Raw genomic sequence first — 26,969 nt, forward strand, 5'->3', positions numbered from 1 at the left:
ATTGGTTTATAGATTTTCGCATAAGTTGAGCATTTGGATCGGTAAGAAGTCGAGCTTTGGCTAGTTGGCTTTTAGAGGTGAGTAGTAACCTTACCGCAATTTGTGTTTTCATAACTTGCATGATTTACACATGATTTTAAAGATGAATATATTACCGATTATTTTGAGTTGCATGTGGGACAAGTCTTTTACTCGATATGATACCGAATAGTTATTTGAGATGGTTACCGTAGTTTTAAATATTTCCGTTGTCACTAGATCTGTTTTACTGTTACTTGAATTTACTGTTATCAAAATAAAATTATATGATTTGATAAGAACCGAAATGCCCTTTATTGTTTTAAAATATTTTCTACAAGTATATATACAGATTACAGAGACAAGTATAAATGGGAGTAGACATTGAAGGATCTCGTAGCTAACAACGGGTTCGTTAGACCTGGTGCACCTTGTAATTACCGATTACCGTTATATCCCTCGCTAGTGGGAAGGTAGAACTAGCATACCATTACCGATTTCCCTCGAGTAGAGACTACCGTTATTTGACTTCTTGCGAAGAAATCCACAGTTATACCGATTACATGATCCGTTCATTGAAACCTCCCAAATTTGAATATTGACATTATACTGTGGTTACCGAGTTTATTACTGAATTGTCAATTGTATTATACTACAAGAAAAGCATGATGAGACTGAAAATTATTTATTGTTTCTGAAAGGGCATTTTTATGTTATTTTCTGTTTGAGATACTAGCATATTTTCTGACTTGTCTCCAAATAAAAACGGTTGCGGTTAAGTGTTATTACTCACTGAGCTAGCGACTCATTCCCCGCTAATTTTTTTACAGAGACAACAGTTGACGCGGGCGAGAAGTTCGTTAATTAGAGCGCACATGTTGATAGTTCTTGGTGAGCCTCGCACTTGTTCGCGTGGGCGGAGATTTTATTTATTGTTATACTCTTTTCTTTGAACTCTTAGAGTCGCTCCATAGCCATTATTTTAGTGTCATGAGTATTCTTTTGTTATTATAGTCTTATATTGAGTATCGTTCCCATTTATTAAAGTTGGAGATAAATTAGTATTTCTAGTGGTTAGTTGGTGGCTTAGTTATGGTGGAGACTTTTTTTTTGGTTAATTGACAAGTTGTCAATTATTTGGTATGATATTAGGATGTTTGGTTGTTGATTTGAGACAGGAAAATTTTTGGGATGGCCCAAAAACAGGAGAAACTCTGTCCGATTTTCTGTAAAATTACCGATGAGACTTACTTCGGAGCACTTGCTCCTAAGTGCCGGTCACGATCCTAATTTGAGTCGTGACAGTAAGCCCACACATCCACCTCAACATCCTCATTTACGCTATTTTTAATTTTTAGACATGAGAATTCTTGACTGGCCAACACTCCGCCTATATAACATGGTCGGTCTAACCACCATTCTGTAGAATTTTTCTTTTAGGCCCGGTGACACATTCTTATCATGCAAAACACCTGAAGCGAACATCTATTTCATCCACCCTACTCTTATACGATGTTTACATCTAACAACATATAATTTATATGATTAAGTAGTGTGTAGAGATGATAAAACATTGTATTAGACTTGATTAAATGATATATGTACAATAAATTTTTTCCTAAAAATAAGTTCTAGTTTAAACTTGAAAGAGCTTTGAATTTTTCTTTTAGAAAGACAAAAAAGAGAGAATAACGTGGGTCGTGGGGTGCATCACTATGGTACTCCACCAAACCAGCGCCAGTTGACAGGGCAACAGAATATTTTCGAACATGGACATGAGAATTTGCTATTATATTCCTCCAGCACTATTAGGCGTCTAAGGTCTATTATAGTAACACTTTGGATTAATAGCCTGTTTGGCTAAGTTTTTAATTTAAAGTGTTGGGCCAAGTTTTCAGAAGAAGAAAAAAGTGTTTTTGAGAAGAAACATATACAGTATTGGAGAAGCAAAAAAAATAGCTTCTTCCCGAAATTTGTTTTTTGAGAAGTACTTTTGAGAAAAATACACTTAAAAATACTTTTTAAAAGTTTGACCAAACACTAATTGTTGCTTAGAAATACTTTTCAAATTAATTAGCCAAACACAAACTATTTTTCACCAAAATTACTTTAAAAAAAACGCTTTTTAAAATAAACTGATTTTTCTAGTTCGGCCAAACACGCTGTAAATAAGTAATGAGTTTAAACAATGTATACATTTTCATACATCATGTTAAATTTACTACTAGTACAATTCTTCATCATTGAAAGGAGTTTATGTTTTGTGCGAATAGTATAACTTTTTTATACATCAAATTGATGGTAACTCCTCTAACAACACTAATAAAATAGAATATTAACTCTAAAAATTACCTAAGTCTTCGATACTAAACTAGTGAGTAATTATTTTACATTAGTTCCATTAATATAATATACACAAAAAAACAAAGACAAGAGTACAAGAAAGTGGCTCGCTCTGCTCGTCTGTTTGAAGCGAGATCCAAGGAGCCAGTTCGGTATTCCGTTAATTGTAAGCGAATCAAACGTTATATCATTCAGTTTTGAGTTTCTGCGCCCAAAGAATAGTGTAACCCAAAGAACCTTTCTTTCTTCTCACTCTAATTTATTGTTTTACAACTTTTTACTTTTTCTGTTTTCTGTTGCTGCCATTCTTGCTCCTCCTTGATTTTGGGTTGGGCTGAGCCTTACCCCCCCCCCCCTTTCTTGACCAATTGATTCAACACTTCGCCACCCCTTTTTCTTGTTGTTGTTTTTGGCAGATTCTCCAATCAGGTATTCTATTTGTTGCATACTTTTATTTATTTATTGTTTGTGGCTTTTCGTTATAGATCTTGTTTATTGTGTTTCTAGTTTTGATGAACCATAAAGTTAATAGCTTTTTGAATTCTTCAAATTTCATGAAGTTATGCCAAAAATGTGAAATCTTGATGGCAGAACTGGTAAGGGGAATCTCAATTCATTGTTAGATCATTCTTGAGATATTTTAATTGGAAGATGTCGATCGCGTTTATGAAACTGGTTGCAAAGTTACCCGGTTCCTGTGCTGGTGGGAGGTAGCAGATAGTAAAATAGTCAATGTGCAGGCAAGCGCCACCGTTATCCACAAAAAAAAAAAAAAAAAGAAAAAAAAAAGAAAAAAAAAAAATTGGGACATCAGGAACTTGACATATTTTGTAGGAAGGGACCATTAGAGTTTGCTTGGATATTTTCTTTATTGAACTTTTCTGACATAGTTCTAGTCTATGAAAGGTAGACGATAAAGAAGTAATCACGTGCTATTGGATGATTTTGTAGCCCATAGTATGGAGATTAAAGCACAAATATGTTGGTGAAAACACCCTTTTATAGTGCAGTTAAATACATCAAAGTTTGATATAGAAACGAAGAAACTTTTGGGTGACATCATTAGTAAGTTGTGGCATGAGAAAAAAAGCAGCTGAAATGGCTCAAGGCAATTACTCCACCTAGTGTAAGAAAGAAAGTAGTTCGGAAATATTAGCTACTGTAACTTGCGGACACCACTTTTGCAAGTTTCCATCAGCATTAGTTTCTTCTGTGAGTTACTTAATGGAGACAGTACTTGTGCACTATATAGTGATAATTTGATTCTTTGTCTCCGTAGTAAATAGGAAACATAAACTAGTCACATGCATATATTGCAAGCATATCAGAGGTTACTTGTCCTCATTGCAATTTGTTGTCCTCCTCCTAGAATTCTTATGCTGGTCTATTTCTTCTTTTGACACTTAAACTGATATAATAGGATGATTTAGTTTGTTGATTTTGTGTTTTTCTGCTTTTATAGTGATTGAATTCCAATAATGATGGAGAAGGGAGATTCTTCACAGAAACTGTATAAGAGGATGCGACTCTGGGAATTTCCAGATCAGTACGTTGTTGAGCCTACTGATGGATCCTCGGGGTCATGTTTGGAAATTAGTCGGGTGGATGGGTCAATGAAACTTATAGGTGACTTACTTCTTTTGCTCTTTTCAAATGCTCTGCTGATTTTTTTTAATAAGCTAACTATGTGTTTTACCTGGTATATTTCTCTTCATTAGATGAGATACCAAATTGCAGTTCACTTCGTGTTCCCAAAATTCGGACAATTTTTGGAGTTATTGGGATACTAAAGCTTTTGGCAGGCAAGTCCGTAAAAGTTTGAGCTTTTTTCTTATAGTTACATGGCGCATAACTGTAATAGCAGTTGAGTGCATTTAGGAATCCCTATTTTCCCTTAACATATCTATGTTTTAATAGAAGTCTATTATGATCAGTAATTAGTATGTGAAAGTATCCCTTTTCTTCATCATTCTCTTCACTGATCTTTCTGCAAAGTATTTTGTTTAGAATCATTATACCAAACTCTTGGTCTTGTATAGATATGTTTATGGTTTAGTTGATATGGAAAGAAAAACTCAAGCCTTAAATTAAAAGTGACTAAAAAGTTTTAGCATGTCATCAAACCCCCTCCTTTTTTTGTTATTATATTTATATCCTGAGAAGAATAGATAGACACAATATGGTAAAAAGAAGTTGCAGGGAAAACATCAGACTTCCAGAAAAGAATGGTCATAAGTTTTTTTATTGGGTTCAGGGTCATATTTATTGGTCATAACAGAACGCGAAAGTGTTGGATCTTACTTGGGACACCCTATCTTTAAAGTCTCGTCAATGAAGGTTTTCCCTTGTGATCATTCTCTCAAGAACACTCCTGCTGAACAGGTAATTTCTCCTATCTACTTTCTTATTCTTGTTTCTTTTGAAACATATATAGTTGGTTTTGATTCTGTTGCAATGATGTATCTTCGGCTTTTGGCAGAAAAAAATGGAAGCTGAGTTTTCTGCACTGCTAAATGTAGCAGAGAGGACTCCTGGTCTGTACTTTTCTTATGATGTCAATATAACATTGAGGTGAATTATCTTTTCAACATTTACAAATGCTTAACTTAGCTCTGTTGTCTTTATTTCTTTTCTTCGTGCTTGGAATTTTCTTAACAGTAGCTCCTTGTGCCTATTGAAAACCATTTATCCGATTATTTTCCAAGAACTGGTAACATTCTGGTTGAAAGATTACTTATAAGTATTGACATTAAAGAATGGACCATGAACTTTTGAGCTTTAGATATTTGATGTTTGAATTGGTTGTCTTTTGACGTATAGAGAATTGGTGGAAACAGAACGATTTATGTTGAGACTGAGATGAGCATACCTCTTGGGCTACAGTGTTCTTTTTGTTATTTGAACTGATATGGTCATTTTGATCATTTGAGTCACTTGGGTATCCAACTGTTAGAAAGTTTGAAGAGTTTCTTTTTTCTGTATCGTTTTTCTTTTTAAATATTTCTGTTATCTTTGAAAGTTCTTATTTTTAACCTCTCTATGCTGATCTCATTACATTGAACCCGTGTATAGTGTTTACATCTCTACCTTAAACAACAAATTAGGCAAGCTATATTTCATCTATCTCCCTTTGTAATAGATCTTATTTTAGGTTATCATTTTTGGAGGTGAATTCTATGATCTTAAAACTTTTTAACACCTGAAGTATACTTGATGTTAATTTGAATTACACTGGAATTTATGGCACACTCTTATCGCTGTTACATTTCATCTGATTTTAAGACCATAGGGTACAACCGTCAATAATAAGAAACTTATGGTTCCTGCTGCAGTGCTCAGCGGTTGCATGATTTGGGGGATGAATCCAAGTTGCTGCCTCTGTGGAGACAAGTAAGTCTTTTTAGATGCCACATAGACTTATGTCCTTAGTGTAGTCAATGACTTATATGCGGTAGCTTGTTACTCTTTTTACTGATATATCTACCTGTAGTTGGTTGACAAACAATTGCGATCTTGAATATTGATTTGATAACGTTTACTTTTCATTTGTTTTTGCACAGGCAGACCCTCGCTTTCTTTGGAACAACTATATGATGGAAGTGCTTATAGATCATAAGGTAAATATATTTTGCAAGTTGCGTTCTTCTTTGTTGGATCGACCTCTAGATTTGTAACTCATCTGTTTTTCCATGTCATATTTTCAGCTTGACCCCTTCCTGCTTCCGGTTGTCCAAGGCAGTATCCTTGCAATTCAGTTGTACATAGATTTTTTAAACTAGCATGGCTACTTCTATTCCTGTTTATGGGTAGTATTTTTTGTTATCTTTTGAGGTTTTACTTTAACTTTTCATAAGGTTTTCACAACTTTCAAGCTGCAATTGGGAAAGACATTGTTGATGTTACGCTGATTGCAAGGAGGTGTAATAGGAGAACTGGTATTCTTTGCTTTCTTCTTGTTCTTTCCTTCTTAACCGTGCAGTTTGACAAAAATGATAAATAAAAGTTAAGGAATGGAATTGTAGATGTTCGTTTTCTATATAACCATCAATCCTCATTAAAGTGTATGATATCAATGGTGATTTAACTGTGTAATCCTCTGAAAGTTCATAATGCACTTTGATTCCTTGTTATTGGAGTCGTCATTTTCTGTCATTGGCGTATGGACGAGATTCTCCATATGATTCTTACTGAGTTATGTCTACTATGATTTGGACTTTGCTTACTTTCATCCATTATCGCTTGTGAGAATTACGACTTTCTTGTTATGGTCATTACTCACACCCACTTCATATACATGTCGGTCAAAATCGATGTTTTCCAAGTCTATCAAATATCATTGACTTTTTTGACACCTTGGTGGCCGTATTGTATAGATGGCTTTGGATGTGATTCTAGCTTATTAGATTTGTCACTATTGAAGAAAGTAGCCTTACTTTTCTCATGTTTCTCAGTTATCCTTGAAATAATTGCTAGATTTTCCGATCAAGGGGAAAGAGCTTTTAGAAAACTTAAAAACAATAACCTTTGCTCTTGCTTATGTTAACTAATTAATATAGGCACTCGGATGTGGAGAAGAGGTGCTGATTCTGATGGATTTGTTGCAAATTTTGTGGAAAGCGAGCAAATTATACAACTGAATGGGTGTACTGCATCATTTGTTCAGGTAGACTTGTTCAAAAATTTGAGTGTGATCCTTCCGACATCCTATCTTGTTTCTTGTGAATTACTTTGCTTGCTTATTTACATGATTCATGGGTGATACCTTTTCTCTTTTCTGGAAAACTTAAAATACATTTAAATATGGCATGACTTTATATTCTTGAGAGGAAATACTGCAGTTCACTTAGGATAATCAGATAAACTACTTATTATAGTACCTCTGTTCCTCCTTGCACTGTGTGACTAGGAATTGCATGGAGAAGTATATCTACTTGAGCTTTCTGTTTATCCCTTTCTTTTTCTTTTTCATTTTGGGGGAATAAAAATAAGCTTCGCCCAATTAGGGTTGTTGGACAAGTTACCTCTAGAATATTTAGGTACTTAAACAGTTACCAAAAACATTTTGGTGTAAAGATCATTCTGTCTATAAGTCATGCTTGGTGTGTATCAAGATTGTATGTTAAACACATCAAAATTTGTTTACGAGCTTAGTGATCAAAGAAGGTTCAAGTCTCAATATGGGGCCTTTGAGATAGACAATACTGTTTGGATTTGCCAATGTCAATAAAACATCATTAAAATGTCAGATACCTTCTCCAGGCTTCGCCAGAACTTCTGTTCGTTCCTTCCTGTAGTCTGCAGGTTTATAGTTTACCCTCTGATAAGAGCAAAATTGGGTGAATTTCTGCAATGAATCGGTGATAAGTAGCATATAAACAATAGAAGTTGTAGAAATGGTCGTAGAAACTCGGTCTGCTGTACGTCTATATTGTTCTATTTGCTTGACAATTTCTGGCTTAGCAATCCTTTGGAACTGCATCTCCACTAGGAAATCCACCAAATTATTCTTTCTATTTAAGCCAGGATAAATTTCTCAATCTTGGCAGTCATATCTGATTTGACTGATTCCGGAAGTAATATTACTAGACCACAAAGTATTAGAGGTTCCTTACGAGTTATAAAATCATAAATATGTTATGGTTGAAGTTCTTTATCATCTACAAAAAAGAAAACAAATTTTTTTTGGCTTTCACTAAAATGAGAAGTTGGGAAAATTTCAATCTTAAATGCGTACTTGCATTCCTGCTGACATGATATACTGGTTTGCTTCATCGCATGGACACGTTTGTATTGCCTTTTTTTGAGATATCACATTGTTTTGCATACCTTATTAGTTTTCCTTTTGTAGGTCAGAGGGTCAATTCCACTATTGTGGGATCAGGTTGTTGATTTGACATATAAGCCTAAGTTTGAGATCGTGAAACTTGAAGAAGCAGTTAAGTAGCATTTCAGCTTTTCAGTGTCTTCATTCTCTTCACATTGTTTGTACACTTCGCTGATAATCGCTTGTATGTTGTGACATATCCACAGCCTAGAGTAGTTGAGAGACATTTTCTGGACCTCAGAAAGAAATATGGAAATGTTCTATCAGTTGATCTCGTCAATAAGGTATAACTTTTGATTAGTATTCTACTTTTGCTAACCTAGTCAATCTGACAGTTCTTTTAAAGGAATATGCTGCTTTAAAAGATGTTCTCTGATACATAGAAGGTTGTTTCATTTGCATATGGAAAGACACAACTCTGAATATGTCCATGGTTATGTGTAACACAATTTTATTGAATGATCATTGCTTCTCTGAAACTCTTATCAGCATGGAGGAGAAGGGCGCTTAAATGAAAAGTTTGCCAATGCAATGCAGCAAGTTGTTGGTGATGATGTGAGGTAGGATCTTTCTTTTGGTGATCAAATCAATTTACTAAGTTGCTGGGCTGCTGTCTAATATGGAACAAGTTTTGCAGATACTTGCACTTTGATTTTCACCATATATGTGGGCATGTTCATTTCGAGCGTCTTTCGATCCTTTATGATCAAATTGAGGATTTCTTCATAAAGAATAGGTATGATCTCCTTTGAGTTCAGAGTTCATGTATATATTGTATAATGTTATCCTCTTTCCTTTCATGTATGGAATCTAGTTTCCTGGCCCATTATCAGCCACCAATCTGTGACATGTACTTTGGGATCACATAAGTGATGCTTCTAGTCTCAATCACCCGAATCTCTTGAAGTTGGATAGAGATCGTGGTGGAGGTGGGATGTGTCAGCACCCATCCTGGCCTGCATGTTGTGAGGCAGGACAGTCTAAAATATGTAGAGCATTGTCAGTTTAAAGTTGAGTTTTAGTTGGTTTTATGTTCGTTTTTTCTTTTTTCTTTTTTGGGAGGTGGTTTCTAGTTACCTGCTTTGCACCTCTTCTTTCCAACTTGAACTTGAATGACGGGTTTATTCTCAATAACTAATCAAAAAGTGCAACTTCAATTTTAATGTCATTGCACTTCCTTTTAATTAATCAAAGAATTAGTTCACTCTCAGAAATCAGAAGGCAGGTGAATAAGGATGCTTATCTTATATTTATACATCTATAATGCACGAAGCCTATGCCAAGACTACCTGCATTTCAGGCAAGGGAAGAATACTATTTAAAAATTGATGCGAAAAATGAAAAATAAAACCCACATATGAGAGAGAGAGAGAGAGAGAGTCCTGAAAAGGTAAAATAAAAAAGAGGGAACATGTTGATACTTGGAGCAAGTAACAAATCATGGCACTACTATCTTTTAAATAGACTTTGTGATGCTCTGCATCAAATAGTAATGTTGTACCGTTCGTTGTTTCATTATGCATGGGGAGGTAGAGAGACTATCCCAGTTGTTCAGCAAATATTCTTTGTTGTTGTTGCCAATCTACATACTTTATTGTTTTTCTAGTATTCTTAAATCGATTTCTTGTTTCAATGTTAGGTACTTTTTATTGAACGAAAAAGGTGAAAAAGTTGAGATGCAACTTGGAGTTGTGAGGACCAACTGCATTGATTGCTTAGACCGCACAAATGTCACTCAGGTATCTCCTACCTATGGAAATATTACTAGATTTGTATAGAGCTATGCATGTAGAAAGAGTTCAGATTTATTGGTCCAGGGAGGAAAATATTGAGTCCCATCTGCATTACTATGTAACATGTTTTAGTTCTGCCGCTATGTAAGGATATCCATCTATTTTTCTGGCTCTTAGATTGTTGTTGTTATCTTTCTGGCCTTTGTTGTTGATATTTATTGTTTCTATTGTTTCTTCTCATCTTTCTTGAACCGAGGGCCTATCGGAAACAGTCTCTCTACCTTCCCGGGGTAGTGGTAAGGTCTGCGTACACACTACCCTCCCCAGACCCCGCTTGTGGGATTCCACTGAGTTTTTGGTTATTGTTGTTGTCACTATGTAAGGATACTGCATAATTATTTACATGTTCTTTCTATTTACACTTTATCACATACTTATGCTCCTTTAGAAACACTTCGAAAAGTTTCTGTTGAAACGTTGGAGTAAGTTAAAGTGGTTTTATTTCCAGATATGAGTCTTGGTTCTAGTTTGAAAGTAGCTTGTATCCTTGAAGATTGTACTGGTAAAGGAAGTATTGTCTAGCTGTCCGAAAATGATCTCAGTTTGAAAACAGCTTCTTATGTATATGTTTGCATTTCCGAGCAAACAAGCCGAATGTAACTCTATAAGGATCTACATCCACAGTAAATTTTGTGGCCCAACTTTGTATTTCTACTTAACTTCTTCATGATGTTAACCTATCAACTTCTTGCTAGCAGCATAAGCACGTTACCTTTTTGCCGCAAGTTCGTGGACTATGTTACCACTTTGCTGGATCTAGGGTTAATGAATGTTTTATGTTCCTAAACTACTAGAAAGTTAATTACTGCCCACCAATTTCTTGTCTTTTACTTTTGTGGTGGTGAAGGGAGGACCAATATTTTTGAGTTGAGACTTAAGTCAAGGCAAGAGGAGCCCATACTAATTAAGTTAACTCAAATCTGCATTTCTTCTCTTCTCCCACTTATAAGGGAATTTTCTAATAAATGATATTCATCTGCAGAGCATGCTTGCTCGCAAAATGTTGGAATTCCAACTCAGAAGGCTTGGTGTTTTTGATGCTGAAGAAGCTATTAGCACACACCCCAACCTTGATGAGAGCTTCAAAATCTGTGAGTAGTTTTTGATAATCTGTATTTTAATATTCTCCTGAAGAATAGATGTTGCTTCATCGGCATTTACAGCAGAAGATATTTGTACTTCAATGGTTTTCAGGGGAGCACCTTTTTATATTTCGGCGTTTACAGGTTCTTGTTTTGTCTCCTTTTTAACTTCATATCGTTTGAATGCAGTGTGGGCCAACCATGGGGATGATATAAGCTTACAGTATTCTGGTACTCCAGCCCTAAAGGGTGATTTTGTCAGGTACAACTTTTCTCTTTTATCATTCTAAAGATGTCCCTTTCTTATTCTGCTGAAATGTGTAGATGTTATTTATAGGAGGGATGAAACCACCAAGCACCAATTTTGTGCTGCTATACTTTCAGATGATAGACATATTTTGGTTCTGCATATGTGCTGTTCTCGGGATGCATGTAGTTGAACCTGAATTCATGCATATGGATAAAGGAGGAGAGTCGCGATAGGTTGACAGCGCAACATAAAACTTGCCAATTCATGATTAATCCTCATAATACCCCCAACTTGTTTGGGACTCAGGCGTAGTAGTAGTAGTAGTAGTTGTTGTTGTTGTTGGTGGTGGTGGTGTTGGCGTTAGCAATATTGTCCCCAATTAGGTTTGTTTTTGAAATTTCAGTAATATTATCTGAAAAAAGGCTAATTCATCCTTGAAGGTGTATAAGTTCCTATGCTGTAGAGCTGATGGTTTCTTTTATTCAATATTTCAAAGCATTATCTTGGGGTTTAACACTTCTGTGTGCATGTACTTTCATCAATAATCTTGAAACTCTACAATTCTGAACCCAAGTTTTTGATCACCTATCATCGTCATGACTGCACTTTAACATGGCTATGGGTATGCAGATATGGTAAGAGAACAGTCCAGGGGATTGTCAATGATGGATGGAATGCCCTAATGCGATACTACTTGAACAACTTTGTTGATGGTACAAAACAGGTATTGCTGCTTCATACATGAATTCATACCTGCAATTAGTTACTTCATGTTACTAGGCGTACCTCCTTTTGTACCACCCTGTACTATGTGTTCATGTGAAAAATTGAACAATCATTCGTTGAATGATATTGAAATCATGTATCTGGGCTTATCTGGAATGTAACGGGTTGCGGTTATGCATTGATTAGTGTCTCGCTAGTCACATGTTTTCATTGTGATTTATTGATATTTGATGAATGAGTTTCTTTTTAATAACCACTAAGGAGATGATAGGATTAAGAATGTACAATCTGTTATATGAATCAGTAACTAGTTTGATTGGGTGCACATTCACTTGAGTTCAATTTTATACTTCTCTCATGTCTATTTTAACACTGGCATTTTATTTCCTGCTTACGCTTTCTGAAGGATGCAATCGATCTAATGCAAGGACATTACATTATGTCTGTTTCCCGAGATATGACTGCGACATCACAAAAAGGAGGCATCGAGGCTATAGCTGTGAGTTTATTGATATTCTTACCATATCAACTTTTTCTTGCTCCTGTTTATCAGATTTCACTGAGTAGCTGTTGTTGGAATAACAAATTCTGCATTCTTTGGTAACTTTATAAAGTTACAGTATTTGACTGAATTTGATATTTCATGTTCTTGACTGTGATCCTCTTTGTGCCTGAGGTCGAGCTCGGGGACAAAGCAAAGAAAGTTATACATGACATATCTTAAAATTAGGAGAATAACAAGTAGTTAAAACAATACAGAATAGCATCCTCAGTTAGCATGGGTATGACATTAATTAGTGAATCTCTCGTGTGAAGGTGATCCATCACGCTTATGCTCTTGCAAATACCCCAACAAGTCACTAATCTGGTGCAAGTACATGCTATGATCTTGAATGAACTATACTAACTAAATTGGGTTTACTTGCCAAAAACTGCTCTAGACTATTAATGTGGATGTTTCACTGCCAAAGTTGATGAGAGCGTGAACTACCATTTATGCATTGAAGAGATTATTTATTATTTTGTGCTGAAGCAATTTATAAAGCACAGGATGGGACAGGTGAAATCAAAGTGCATTACTTCAGTGCTGCTGCAAGTACATGAGAAAAATGATCAAAAGAGCCGTTCGTTCTGGAGAATTGGGTTTAGGTCGTAATGCAATACTATTTAACAGGGGATTCACCCTATATTGCTCAGATCCTTCAAAATCCTTGCCACACTCCTGTCAATCAACACGATTTGGGTGTGGGTGTAGGATCCGCACTAGATTAAGTCAACCTAACTCGGGTGATATGACTACACCTATGGCCAAGAAGTATTAGGTTGATAGGGTATTAGTTTTTGATTTTGGATTTTGGATTTGTCATATATATATATATTACACATAAAATTACTAGAGCACTTTGCTATTATACGATAATATTAAGTGTTTACAAAGAATTTAATTATACTAGATTTAATTTAATAACTTCAATTAATTGTTGAATTTATACTTATATAATCGTAATATACCTTTACTGACTGCATCTTAACATCCTTACTCTCCTGAACGTATCCCGGAATCCTAAGATTTAGGTGATGATGAATCTGTGTTCTAGATCCACACCTCTGTCGCATTCCCACACTGAATTCGAGCAACGTAGCATTCACCTCAAGTATATTCCACTTGTATCATTTCCAAGAATTGGTAAAGAAAGTGGGTTAAGCTATGTCTTCACTGAGCTCGCAAGTGCGAGGACAGGCAGTTGTTTAAAGTTTCTCCGTGAAGCCATTTATGATCTCAAACAAAAAGTAGACGTGCAGCTGAAATGAGAATTGTCAGTGGAGTATACCAGTATTTTAGGACAGCTGTATATGATAATACTCAAACTCACAATCGGAGTTCAAAGGTAAGAAATGTGTTTTTCACCAGCTGCATCATTAAGTGATTATGACCCACAGCCAGAACTGTATGCTAGGCGTATAATGAAGCAGAAACAAGAACATTGATTTCCTTAAAGCATGGCGTACTTGATATATCTGACTACTAGCTTATATGAATTATGTAACAATAATATTTGATCATCCAGAAGTTATAGTTGTAAAAAAGTTATGAACCCTGTTCTGCACTGCTAATTAGGTTGGCCTCGTTCAGTTCTTTTTGAGCTTAATTTGGTTCACCTAATTGGCCAAAGGACGATTGGCCTCTTCTGCTCAATGTCCTGATATACTAGTATGTTTTAAATAATATGTTATCTTTGTTCTTTATATATCTTCAGTTTTGTTATACTTTTTTGTTTTCTCCTCCTAACAATTATTGAGTCCAAATATGTGCTGGAATTTTATCAGACTTTGATGTTGTCAGTCATATAGTCTCACCTAACTATATAATCTTATATACATGCAGTCATTTCCTCTGGCCTTGGGACTGATTTTGACTGGGCTATTTTTTGCTACCTTGTCACTGGGGAGAGGTAAGTTGCCATACATGGAAAATTTTCTCTGATTCTGCTGTGTGATCACCAGTTCAGTTGCTTCTGGTCTAGCTTTGTTAACCTTTTCTTGGGAGGGGAGGGGAGGGGGAGGGGATGAAGCGTTTTATATGACCACCCCATTAGCTTTCTAGAGAAGATGATCCATGTGCTAGTTATATCTTGATCATGTTTTATATTCATGCCAGTTATCAATCATGACTTATCGTAATTAGTGTTAAAGGGCAAAATGAAACAGCATAAAGAGTGTATTTTTTTCCTTAATGCTGTATTTTCTTGATCTCTTCTGTTCTTTTCTCTGTGAATGTACAAAAGAGCAAGTGTGGTGGAGGAAATAGTTCTATACTTGGTAGTAAAGGATCTTTGCCAATGTATGCATGTAATTGGTCCAGTACAGCATTTGTGACAGTTCTTGATACTCATAAACCTTACACGCGCTTCTTGTTTTCTTCCACCTGCAGTTCGGAGTGATGTTTGGAACCTATTATTTTCACTGGTTTGGGCAAGCATAAGTTTGGCCATAGCTGCAGTTGTGAAGGCCAATGGTCGCATGTTCTGTAACAGGCCTCGCCTGCACCAATCTAGGCGTTGATTTACATGCTGGATTTTATTGTCATATTTGCTGAAGCTGCCAGCTTTTCTGGTTAACATATTCATTTACTATCTTATTCTTTGTAATGCCACATGCTATTACATTGGCTATACGAAAAATTATGCTTCTTTTATGTCATGGCAAGTTTGATCATTTCATTTCAGAGGGCTTAGTTACGAGGTGATTGTTTGTAGATTGAATTTTTGGTCATATAATACTTTGTGAAGTCATGTGAAAGAAATTTAATATTTGCTTCAACATAAACCAATGTAATTTCTGCAAGTGCTTTTCTGGTTCTCAAATTATGTTTGGTTAATTTCTGTTTGCACAAAACGATACTAGCCAAGTCTAGAAAGATTGAAGCTTCCATGCGACAATAAAATGTTAATGATTTTCTATATGAATATTAAAACAAATAAAGAAAATATGAGTAAACCTGATGTCCCAACAACAACCCATTCATTTTAAGATTGCGTCTGCACTGAATAAAAGGCAGTTAAATGAAAATAGAAAAGAAGAGGAGAGTAGCAACCTATCCTTTTAAGTCTAACAGACTATGATCCCAATTGAGAATTAAATAACTTATAGTATATTTATATTGAAAGCTGATTGATCATTTGGTGATAAAAGAATTCTATGCAAATAATATAAGTATTTTATATACATTTTGTGAGTGAGGTTATCCTAGCTGTACGGATACCTTCAACAGATGAAATCAGTTACAATCTTATAAGGTCAACCAATTATAGTACATTCATCCCATGCAATACAGAGGTGACAGACAATACAAAATTTGTTATCCAAAATAATGATTAACCATATTGAATTACAACAAAATCAATACAATTAAATCTATAAACAAACTCATTTTTCTTCAGCTCGCATTTGCCTTTCCCAGTTGTACCTGTCATCTTCCAGATCCGGCTCTGAATCCATGGTGGTTTGTACCACGTGGCGAAGGATGATTTCTCGGTGATTGCTTGTATCGATGAGATGAAGGCTCGGATTTGCTTTTGGAAGGTTTTGGTTTCTCCTTTATAGATTCAACTTGTTCCAATACTTCCACTACTTCTTTCATGGAAGGCCTGTTCTTAGGTTCCCCCTCGAGGCATTTTAAACTAAGCTGAGCAGCAACCAATGCCGCCTTTGAACTATATTGGCCTTCCATTCGGGCGTCCATGACGGACCTCAGCTTCCTTTTGTTAGAAAGCATTGGTTTCACCCAGTCAACCAAATTATGCTGTCCGTTAGGTCGTTTTGTGTCAAGTGCTCGTAAGCCTGTTAAAAGCTCAAGCAATACGACACCAAATCCGTACACATCACTTTTTACGTAGAGATGGCCTGTTAACATGACAAGAATCCTTGGATTAACATGTTATACTGAAAATGTTCTGTTATCTAGCTTTTTTGTTTCAAGATAGTCTCAGCACTCTGCCAGAGGCGTATGTAGGATTTTATATAAGCAGTGTCACCATTTTTAAATTTTTCAAAAAAGAGTTCTTGATTTTTGAGTTTTATTATCCTTAATTATGAAGTATTAGTCCATAATAGTATTTGCTTTCATTTTTACATTTTCTTGAAATTTTGCTGGAGGTGTATTTGCTTATACAATTGTGGTTAAAATGTTATTTTGAGGATCATATCTGTTAAGGAAAAAAAAAAGCCAACATCAGCCCATTGGAGGAATGGAATACGCGACCGCTGGACTGGCAAACTCTGCCGGTCAAGTGGTGTCACTGTAAGATTATATCTACTCTTATTTCATTTCTTAATTATCAATTACATATTTATTTAATAAAATTTTCCGTGAAGTGGTGTCCCGTGACGCTGCTTCAGGCAACGTGCTTCTGCCCCTGCACTCTGCTCAGTGGCAAATCAGGTAAAGCCAAAAAATTCTTGTACATCTTTAATTTCAATTTAAATGCATAACATATTGATGATCAAATTACGGCTAGTGGTTTAAAAAATGTGCATGTATACCTATGTCTATTTCATATGTGGATCTCAAGTCTAGTAAGGGGATAAGGGCGCATAAATAGTGCTCACCTGTAGCAATGTATTCAGGAGCAGCATAACCGTATGTGCCCATAACACGAGTAGTCACATGTGAGTTCCCAGCTGAAGGCCCCACTTTAGCTAAGCCAAAATCTGATAACTTTGCATGGTAATTCTACAAATAGAAAAGCAGAAAACCTTCAAAAGTTGGCCCCTATGCAGATGTACATTAAAGTTGGAAAGGAAGAAAAGTTACTGAAGAAGAAACATAGTTGCACTGCTTATCCTTTCAATTTAGTCCCATCGGAAAAGGAAAAACAATATGAAATGAGATGCAGTGATGTTCATGATATTGAATTGAACAGACATTCAAATTCAGAGTAATGTACACACACAGCCTCTCATAGAAATATTGGGCAACCATATGGAACGGGAATTCCTCGGAAAGCCAAAATATAATAAATGAATAATTTCAGGAATACAGCCGATTCTAGGTCTTGTTCATGTTTCAGTTATGTTAAAGATGAAGGAAAAAGAAAGAAAAAGCAATAAGGGATATGCACTAAGCTATAGAAAGATTCTCTGTACCCTTCAATCAATCACAAGCCTATACTCCAAACAGCAAAAAGAAAAACAATGTCAGTCAAACTACCACTGATCCTAATTACCCAGCTACTAACAAGACGCAGGCCCATTGGACATGCAACATCTACAAGTCAAATCCAGTGGCATATGCAACACTTTTTTTAATTACCAAGATCCCAGAGGGCCAGTGACACAATGTTCAGAACTCGGTAAATAAGCCCCTCCCCCCCCCTGCCCCGTCTAATCTTCTCCGATTAAATACCACGCTTTTGTCTTCAGAAGGTTTGAACCCATGACGTGCGCCTAACCCAAATATCATGCCCTGCGCTCTTACCACTAGCCCAAAGCACTAAGGGGCCAAGGGCAATGGAATATGCATGATTTTGCACAAGCGATGTCTATTTATAGTCACTATTCAGTTTGTAGGTGGGTCTAGGTCTAGGATTGTGGTGGTTTTAAAAATTTACTTTGCACACCAAACGGATATGTATTACTTTACATTATTTTCAAGTAGCGTCGAGCTATTATACATATATATACATATTGTTCTTTAGAAATATTATTTACACATACATTTAGAAAAAATTGCTGCGAAACAGTGTCTGATGACACCCATTACTAAAGGGTGTCTCCGCCACTGGTCAAACCAATGTAGCAGTTGACGCTTCAATCTAGCCTTGCTTTGTCCTTATTCTCTTATTATCATGACATACTAGAAAACTGGCCTACCTAAATAAAGTACAAGTTAGCAAACCGTACCCCATCAAGCAGTATGTTGGAAGCCTTGAAATCTCTGTAAATGATCTGCTTTTCTGAAGAATGTAAAAAAGCTAAGCCTCGTGCAGCTCCTATGGCAATTTTGAGCCGCAATTCCCAAGAAAGTGGTTCAATAGCTGTACTCCCTGCAAAGTGGCATACCAGAGATCAGTGCACCATATCAATGTTTAGCTTGTTTCGGTTGAAAGTTGAAACTCTACCACAAAACTTCTTACTTCTGAAAAGATGGTTTTCCAAGCTTCCTTTCGGCATGAATTCATATACAAGTAACAGTTCCTTGTCTTCCCAACAATATCCCATCAATTTAACAAGGTTCGGGTGTGAAAGCCTTCCTAAGAAGTTTACTTCTGCCTGCATTTAATTAAACGATTAAGAGTGTTAAACAAAGTATCTAACTATGAATCACAAATAACATAGCAATGTAGAAGTTAGTTGATAAAACAACAACAACAACAAGAAGCCTAGTGTAATCCCACAAGTGGGATCTGGGGAGGGTAGTGTGTACGCAGACCTTACCAGTACCCTAAGAAAGTAGAAAGACTGTTTCCGATAGACCCTCGGATCAAAAAACAAAACAAGAAAACTGAAAAGTTCAGGTGACATTCCTGATATTGAAATAAGGATATATGAAGCCTAACTAAACAAACTACGTCTCTCTCTGAAAGCTAAAGGTACATCCATCTTAACTACAGGGATGGCAGTGGCAGATAACCTAATACACATGGAAATCGTTAATCTTGCTTCAATTTTTATCTCGAATATGAGTCAATTTTGTAAAAGACTGCTTTTTGTTCCTGAATTGACAGGATTTTGGATGTCCAGAGGCTGTATTCTTACTCTTCCACTCAATCAACTATCTATTTAATATGAAAAGAAATTTCATTTCAGTGTGCTAAGTTTGACCATAAGTTTGGAGAAGTCTTCAATATAATTTGGCAGATAGCTCTTATATTTTTCATGTCTCCTCACACAACAATTAACCTGAAGATTTCACTTAAATATTGGCCCACTGTACAGTTGTTGAAAATGTGGTTAGGAACAAGGTAACTTGAATTTACTACAGAATTATTTCAGCAACTAAAATCTTAAACACCTATAGATAAAATTGATGATTATTACAGGAAGCAGATATGTATAAATTTCTCAAAGTGTATGATTAGATAAGTAAGATGGGAAGTTTGACACATTATATCATATTGTTAACTCAATTTTGACAAGATAAGAAATTACTTATCACAAAATCTTTGTTTAATTACAAGCTACTGTCATTGTGGGAAGAAAATTGAAAAAATGGCTCAATGTTATATTATGACTGGCATCTCAAATAAGTGACATCAAATGTACAGCGAACCAGAGAATCAACGAAACTACAAAGTTTTTCTCATACCTTATCTGTTTGGTTGTGGTCTGAATGGAGAAATATGTACTCAAAACAAACCAATAGAAGACTTTATATTCGACAAGTAACTGTGTATAATCAGTATACTTATGTGAACTAGCAAGATAATGCTTACTTCCAGCTTGAAAACATGCAAATTAAGCAATTAGAATCCTACCAATAACTGATTCAAGACTGAATTGCATTTAAATAACTATAAAGAAGTCTCAGTACACACATATTTCTACTTTATTTGTTTATTCATTCAACTTCATCGAAGAGTCCATCCATGTAAGAGGCAATCCTAGTTTGCTAAAGATATGTTGTCTAACCATCGACTAGCCCATCTACCAACACCTTTTACTTGACTAAAGAACCAAAACTGAAAATGTATCATACATACTAGTACTATTTAACAAATAACTGGATACCCAAATTTTCAGCATATTTAACAACCACCGCCTCATAATTACCCCAAAATGGTCAGCAACAAAGTAGCAATACTGGCTTATGTGTTATTTGCATTCACAGGCATTTTCCTAGTTTGTTCAATGAGAGCTCTTTCTCCAACAGCAAAGGTCAAAGTATTGGCTTCTTCGCCAAATGAAATTCCAACATTGTGCAAAGAATAAAATGCTTTATAATTGTATCGAAACGTTTCATACCTGCCACTCTTCAAATCCCTGCATGCTCTCGGAGTTCAACTTTTTTATGGCAACAACCATTCCAGTGCCAACTTTAGTTGGAGTAAGAGTCTTCTCATCGACCCAGCCTTTGAATACCGTCCCAAAACCGCCGACCCCCAAAACCGTATCAGACTTGAAATTTCTTGTGGCAGCCTTGAGATCAGAAAAACTATATGTCTTCAAATTTGGAGTAGGCAATATTTCTCCATTGAAATATGAGTCCTCGCTCGCGGTAGCTGAAAAACGGCTATGCCCAGTACTGCTGCTAGTTGAAAATGCAACACCACTGTTCTTTGATGTATCTACAGAAAAAGTACTTCTTTAAATACCAAAGTTCTGATCTTTTTCACTCCCTTAAGGTCAAATCTATGAACTCTTAAATGGGTTTTAGCAAATATTAGAAAGAACATAAAATTACATCTCCAAATTTATGGTCAACTCATCCTAGCAAAAGAAACAGCAGCAATTTGGGTCCTTTTGTAGACATTCAGATAAAATCGAAAAAATACAGAGAAAATTAGTATGGGACATGCAGAAAATCAAGAAGCAAGTCAACAAATTTTCCATATAAACAAAAAGAGAACCCCATTTGGGAATTTGACAGGAAAAAAGAACAGAAAGCACAACAATTACAAAAAGAGAGTAACTTTAACAAAATGATTCACGAGACTGCTATAAAGAATCAACTTTTACTACTTATCTACACAAAGAAACAAGAAAAACGTGATATTGGTGAGTACCCAGAAAAGAATAAGACTATAAAAATGCATATATATACTTGTGTTTAAAGCAAAAAAAAAAAAAGTACCTGGGGTTGAAGGTCTAGGTGAGTAGCTGGGGATGGTGCTACTAGGATTTTGGTCACAAATCTCTGATCCAAAACAATTCCCCATCTATCTATTCCCACAAATTTTTCTTTCTCCTTATTATCTTCCACTAAACTACAAAATTGCTGCCATAATTTGCTTCACAAAGTTAAAAGGAGAAATCTTGATTTTATGAAGATGATGAGGAGATGAACTTTTTGTCTGAAAATAGCAAAGTTTAACTTTTTTGACAAATGGTGGAATATTTGGATAACTAATATTGTTGTTGAAATAAAGATACTACTATTACATTATATATGCGTCAAAAATTTTGCCTTTTTTTTAACTAACTGTAAACTGCTGGGATTTTACAGTGTCGTTTCCTGGAATAGCTAGTACTGTTTGTTCTGCAGTTTTGTGATGGTGGCAATAGCTTCAACCAGAAAGAGAGAACGTAGAGAAGGGACCAATCTGAATTGTGAAGACAAGTCAACGGCCGAGTTTATATAGTCATCATTTTTGGTGCGTCCCCATGTTCTTCCTCTCCATATTATAATTAAGGACTTTTTTTCTTTCTTATATTTCCTCCTACCCTTTTATCGCAGGGAAAAAGGTTAGATTTATCCCTTTACTTTCCAAAATTATCAATATTTATCCCTAATTTTACTATCGGTTCAAATACGTCCCTAACGTTAAAAAAGTAAATAGACATACCCCCAACTCTAACGGCTGTCCACTATGGCATGGGACCCGCTCAATAAAAAATACGAAAAAGGTCCAAAAATATTCCTAAACTATGGTATATAGCTCACTTTGGTCCTCCGTTAGTAAACTGGGCCAAAAATATCCTTCCCGTTAGCACAATGTGCTACTAATGTCCTTCAACCTAACAGCCTTCCACACAAGCCATTTTAATCCTACATGGCATCCACGTAGCTATGACATGACAGCCACATAAGCGGGCAACCTTCTAAACCCGCTCAGAAACACATTTCCAAACAAAGATCTGGCTGTAACCCCACCTCCATACCCCATTTCATAACAAAACCCCAATTTCTTCCTAGACCCAATTTTCCTTCAAAATTTCTACTCCAATTTCTGCTCAAATTTCCACATTTATGCTCAAATCTCCAGATTTCTGCTCAATGTCTGATTTATCTGTGAACGCGTACGAAATTCAATATGCAAAGAGGTGTCATTGCGCTATATTTGATAGCTTGGTCAGATGCCAATGCTGGGAGAAGGTTCTACAAATGTCCAAGATCCAAGGTTAGTTTCGAATTTATTTTATTTTTGGTCGATTTATAGGATTCATCTTCTTTTATCGAGTTAGGTCGTTCTTGATTTTTATTGTTTATGTACAAAACCAGAACTGCTATAAATTCTAATAATGGTGTAGGTTACTTCTTGCGGGTAGTTTGAATGGATTGACGAAGAGCTCCCTCGTCGAGCGGTAATAGTGATCAAAGATTTAAAAACTAAATTTGATGCTGCTAAGGTTGAGAGGAACAATTTGAGGAATAAAGTTTACCTCATGGAACAAGCTACGATGGTTCAAAGGGGCTCTAAGAACTTGTTTGATGAAATGGAAGATGTTATGACGGTTGAAAGGCATACTCTGAAGATGAAACTTGACGAAATGGAGCAATTTCAACTTATAGAAGCTGAAAAAGCTAGTAAGTTAGAGGTCAAAGTGAAGAAGATGAGAAATATCATTTTGGTTTCATGGGCTTTATTATTTGCTTTGGTTGTCGTAGGGATGATGAAGTGAATGTATGTTGTTTTAATATGTTGTTGTAGTATTTTGGTTTAATTAACGGTTGATGAAGTTAATCTATGTATGTTTAGTATGTTGTAGTATGTTTCCAACTCTTCAAAGTGATGGTATCAATGTTTCTTTTTCAACCATTTGTGGGACAGAACTAGAATGCAGGTTATTCTTCTGTTACTTCAAGATCTTGTTCTTATTTTATGCTCTAGTATGACTGCAGTAGCATTATGGTCAGAATGCAAGAGGCTTCTTGTTGTTGTTTTATTTGGACAATGATAATTGCTTGTTGTTGACTATAGTAAACCTACTGACTAGTAATAAGCAGGCCTAGAAAAGTAAAAGGTCAACTGAAGAATTTATCAAGAAAGATTTGAAGTTCACATTATGTCAAATTTGGGGAACCCTTACCCTCAGGAATGTCACAAGCCACAATAGCTATTTCTGCTATGATCCATAGGATGAAATTTGGCACCTTTGGGTACTCTTTTCTACAATGCTCCGCTAAATGCTTCCCTGTAACAAAGCTAGGGGTGCATATGAATCTATTTTAGTGCCAAGACCACTAAACTTTCAAATTTTGCAAAAAACAAATACTGCTATAATATTAAACTATCTAGATTTGCAAAAAAAAAATACTGCTGTAAACAACAGTCCAAAACTTTCTAGATTTACAAAAAAATACTGTTGTAAACAACAGTCTAGATTTACAAAAAAACACTATCCAAACTGTCCAGATTTGCAAAACAATGATGTAAACAAATAACTGTCCAAATTTACTGAACAACAGTGTCAAAACAGCCAAAACAAAACAACTAAACTGCTGTAAAATATTAGTACTGCTGTAATATTAAAATATCAGTACTGCTGCTACAAAACAACACTGTCCAACCATAAAATCATGTTTAAAAAATAACTACTGAACCAAATAGCACTGCTGTAAACAACAGTCCAAAATTGTCTAGATTTACAAAAAACTGTCCAAATTGTCCAGATTTATAACTCACTGCTGTAAGCAAAAAACTGTCCAAACTCACCAATAGATTTGCAAAACACTATTGTAAATAAAAAATTATCCAAATTTGCAGAAAAAACACTGTAAAAACAATGAAACAAAACAACTAAACTGCTGTAATATTAAAATACAGTACTGCTGCTACAAAACAACACTGTCCAACCATCAAAATATGTTTACAAAATAACTATTGAACTAAACAACACTGCTGTAATATTACAATACAAACCAAAACATCAAAACAAAAGGGTTCTGTGAGTTCCCAGAATTGCAACTACATACAATAACCAAGATTCCTAGATTTGTGAGTTACCATTAAGTTTCCTACACTTCAATTTCCCATCTTTCTTTTGTCTTGCCACTTCCAATTGATTTCCAATAAGAGTTTTTTTGCCTTTCCAAGTGAGCTTAGTAGGTGAGTAAGGAAGATCAGTGGGATAACTGACACTGGTATGATCTCCTCTAAAAGAGATGACTCTTGTTCCTTCTGAGGTCAATTATTGCTGCCTCATCAGTAGTTGTGTTTGATCTTTAGAAATAATCTTAGGCACTAAAGCAGTGTCTCTTTCATGCTCACTACCATCACCAAAGGGTTCTATTTGTTGTCATGGAGCTCTTGGTGTAGGCATGAATACAAATTCACTTTCATGTTCACCTTCTTGTGTTGGTTGAGTTGGTTGAGGGGCTGAACAACTAACATCCTCAACATTTCCTTCAGCACCAACCTATTAGAATGAAAAACTTTCTATTAAAATAACTGCAATATGCTATAAGAACAAAGATAAGTTAAGAAGCAAGTACCTTGCATGTCCTTGAATTGTGGTCCAGTTCACCACAAATACTGCATGTCATTCTAGTTCCCCTTCTTGATGCAGCTCAATCTCCATGTCTCTTGTTAGCCTCATCCGTCTCCCTATTTCTCTTGACTTTTGGCCTTCCAACAGTTTTGGCAAGTGGAGGAGGGTCCATAGCATGTTCTGGTAATACTTTCCAAAACTTTTCACCTCTAACAGGCATCAACTTGGCCCTATATGTCATCAAATAAGCTTCCTTGTTGTGCCACCAACTAATTTCAGTCATTGGATCCTCTCTCTTGTATTTTAGTGCCCTGATGGTATGAGGGCATGAGATGCCAGTCAACTACCAAGATCTACAAGTGTATTTTTTCTCCACTAGGTTCATGGTATGTCTATCACCACCCTCAGAAACCTCAAAGCCAGTTTCACTATTGAAATGAACAGTACATAAGTTGGCTACCTTCAAATAAGCAGCATACAACTTCATGCATTTAGGACTAAACTTACCTCCCCATGTTCTAGCTTCGTCTTCCTTCTCTCTCAACCTGTTTATGACCTTGTTTCTAATATCCTCAAGCATCTTCAGGATAGGCTTGCCTCTTGCTTCTAAGATCAAAGAGTTGAAGGACTCTGTAAACTTATTGTCCACCATTTGATTTTTGCCCAATGTATTAAAGTAGGACCTACACCAATTCTGTAGTAGATACCTAAGCAACTCCTTGGCAGCATCAACAGACAATTCACCAAGACTCTTTAGTTGATCTTTAAAGTCCTCTTCATAAGTGCTCCAAGCATACCACCATAGGTATTTCTTCATCTCTCCTGAAATTCCGATCCTCTTACTCCAGTTGGCTTCAATATGGCTCACACAAAACCTATGATTTGAGAGAGGGAGGACAATTCTTACTGCTTCCAACAGACCCTACACATGTAAATTTAAAACAAATTAACTATATAATAACTTAATTATGACTGGAAATAGTCAATTAAGCAAAATCATAAGTTGTACCTTTTGCATATCAGACATAAAGGTAATACTGGTTCCATCTTTCAGATTCAATGAGTGTTTCAGCAGCTCCAGAAACCATGTCCATGTCAAGGTGTTTTCCTTGTCAACTACAGCCTAAGCCAAGGGATAGAAATGATTCTGACAATCTTGTGCAACATCCACCAATAATTGCCCCTTGCAATGACCCTTTAAGAAAGTTCCATCTAGTCCAATGAATGGTCTCAACCCTTCTTTAAACCCCAACTTCATTGCATTAAAGCATATGTACATTCTAAGAAATCTTCTTTTACCTTCAGCCACGACATCTTTTGATAAATTTATAACCACATCACTACCAGGATTGCTCTCCCTAATCTCATTTGTATATGTTTCTAATCTGTTATAGTCATCTAAAAAGCTTCCTTGCAATTGCTGAAGTGCCATCCTCTTAGCCCTTTTCAATGTGGAGTTATGTACATTTAATGAAAATTGATTTTTCAAATCTAGTTTCATATCCTTTATCTTGTACTTAGGGTTATTCTGCACCTTACTCCTGAAATATTCAGCTAAAGTTTTTTGTTTTGGCTTTAGGATTCTCAAATGCATCTTCACAGTTGTGCTCTCTCTTCAATGTTTTAATCTTAAAGCCAGGACCCTTCTTATCTTCAGAGATGATGCATACAAAAGGGCAGCCTACTACACATCTATACCTTACTCCGATTTTATCACTTTTTCTAAGCTTCAAAGGTTTAGAATTTGCAATAGCATAGAAGTTCATGACTTTTTTGACCTCTTCCAAGTTCTTAAATGTCATAGACTTATCAAGCTCTTTGTAGTGACTAAGCTTATCATTAACGTCTTTACCCTTTTGCATCTTAAGTGACTTTAATTCTTCAAAATCATATCCACCTGCATTTGAACCATAATCTGAACTTTTATCACTATCTGATTCACAATCAGTACTTAATTCACACTGATATTGACCTTAAATTGGCTCTTCGTGGTCTCCCATATTGAAATATCTATAGTAGAGACACAGAAGAAAAAATAGAGGGACCACATGAATAATTTAACA

At 35.7% G+C, this 26,969-nt stretch overlaps 3 protein-coding genes and 1 long non-coding RNA gene across 6 annotated transcripts; 2 read left to right on the forward strand and 2 right to left on the reverse strand.

The window, feature by feature from the left end:
• The first annotated feature begins 2,438 nt into the window (after positions 1–2,438).
• LOC104249847 (phosphoinositide phosphatase SAC6-like) lies at positions 2,439–15,232 on the forward strand. Of its 3 annotated transcripts, none has more exons than XM_009806353.2 (21): positions 2,439–2,527; positions 3,824–3,987; positions 4,080–4,163; positions 4,616–4,743; positions 4,841–4,932; positions 5,694–5,751; positions 5,922–5,978; positions 6,066–6,099; positions 6,216–6,296; positions 6,918–7,024; positions 8,210–8,296; positions 8,392–8,469; positions 8,675–8,745; positions 8,823–8,921; positions 9,825–9,924; positions 10,961–11,069; positions 11,250–11,322; positions 11,941–12,034; positions 12,443–12,535; positions 14,423–14,489; positions 14,969–15,232. In XM_009806353.2, exons 2-21 carry the CDS (start codon positions 3,840–3,842, stop codon positions 15,097–15,099), a joined length of 1,791 nt encoding a protein of 596 aa, XP_009804655.1. In that variant the 5' UTR covers positions 2,439–2,527; positions 3,824–3,839; the 3' UTR covers positions 15,100–15,232. The 3 variants fall into 3 exon arrangements, with proteins under 3 accessions (XP_009804655.1, XP_009804654.1, XP_070024386.1); XM_009806352.2 differs by lacking the exon at positions 2,439–2,527 and adding an exon at positions 2,551–2,790; XM_070168285.1 differs by lacking the exon at positions 2,439–2,527 and adding an exon at positions 2,566–2,584.
• A 575-nt stretch (positions 15,233–15,807) lies between these two features.
• Positions 15,808–21,805, reverse strand: LOC104249849 (probable serine/threonine-protein kinase PIX13). Its single transcript, XM_009806354.2, has 6 exons — positions 21,329–21,805; positions 20,500–20,822; positions 18,672–18,807; positions 18,439–18,581; positions 17,146–17,269; positions 15,808–16,440 (listed from the first exon to the last, which is right to left on the reverse strand). The coding sequence occupies exons 1-6, from the start codon at positions 21,411–21,413 to the stop codon at positions 16,007–16,009; spliced, it is 1,245 nt and encodes a 414-aa protein (XP_009804656.1). The 5' UTR covers positions 21,414–21,805; the 3' UTR covers positions 15,808–16,006.
• Positions 21,760–23,231, forward strand: LOC104249848 (uncharacterized). The gene is made up of 3 exons (XR_716858.2): positions 21,760–21,848; positions 21,932–22,595; positions 22,726–23,231. It is a non-coding gene; the product is annotated as an uncharacterized lncRNA (long non-coding RNA).
• Positions 23,232–25,249: 2,018 nt separating this feature from the next.
• On the reverse strand, positions 25,250–26,338 carry LOC138885850 (uncharacterized). Its single transcript, XM_070166836.1, has 3 exons — positions 26,078–26,338; positions 25,916–26,029; positions 25,250–25,828 (listed from the first exon to the last, which is right to left on the reverse strand). The coding sequence occupies exons 1-3, from the start codon at positions 26,336–26,338 to the stop codon at positions 25,250–25,252; spliced, it is 954 nt and encodes a 317-aa protein (XP_070022937.1).
• Between the last annotated feature and the right edge of the window lie 631 nt (positions 26,339–26,969).

Source organism: Nicotiana sylvestris, chromosome 2 (genome assembly GCF_000393655.2).
Source record: "Nicotiana sylvestris chromosome 2, ASM39365v2, whole genome shotgun sequence".
NCBI lineage: Eukaryota > Viridiplantae > Streptophyta > Magnoliopsida > Solanales > Solanaceae > Nicotiana > Nicotiana sylvestris.

What these genes read in the sequence shown, in the direction of transcription:
- LOC104249847 (XM_009806353.2), top strand. Translation starts at nt 3,840, where the DNA reads ATGATGGAGAAGGGAGATTCTTCACAGAAACTGTATAAGAGGATGCGA. An exon ending in GTACTGCATCATTTGTTCAG is followed by an intron (nt 7,025 to 8,209) that starts GTAGACTTGTTC and finishes TTCCTTTTGTAG; the next exon opens with GTCAGAGGGTCAATTCCACT. An exon ending in CAGTTGATCTCGTCAATAAG is followed by an intron (nt 8,470 to 8,674) that starts GTATAACTTTTG and finishes AACTCTTATCAG; the next exon opens with CATGGAGGAGAAGGGCGCTT.
- LOC104249849 (XM_009806354.2), bottom strand. Translation starts at nt 21,413, where the DNA reads ATGGGGAATTGTTTTGGATCAGAGATTTGTGACCAAAATCCTAGTAGC. An exon ending in GGAAAACCATCTTTTCAGAA is followed by an intron (nt 18,582 to 18,671) that starts GTAAGAAGTTTT and finishes GCCACTTTGCAG; the next exon opens with GGAGTACAGCTATTGAACCA. An exon ending in TCCTGAATACATTGCTACAG is followed by an intron (nt 16,441 to 17,145) that starts GTGAGCACTATT and finishes TCATGTTAACAG; the next exon opens with GCCATCTCTACGTAAAAAGT.
- LOC138885850 (XM_070166836.1), bottom strand. Translation starts at nt 26,338, where the DNA reads ATGGCACTTCAGCAATTGCAAGGAAGCTTTTTAGATGACTATAACAGA. An exon ending in ATTGCAAGGGGCAATTATTG is followed by an intron (nt 26,030 to 26,077) that starts GTGGATGTTGCA and finishes CCCTTGGCTTAG; the next exon opens with GCTGTAGTTGACAAGGAAAA. An exon ending in TTATGTCTGATATGCAAAAG is followed by an intron (nt 25,829 to 25,915) that starts GTACAACTTATG and finishes TTACATGTGTAG; the next exon opens with GGTCTGTTGGAAGCAGTAAG.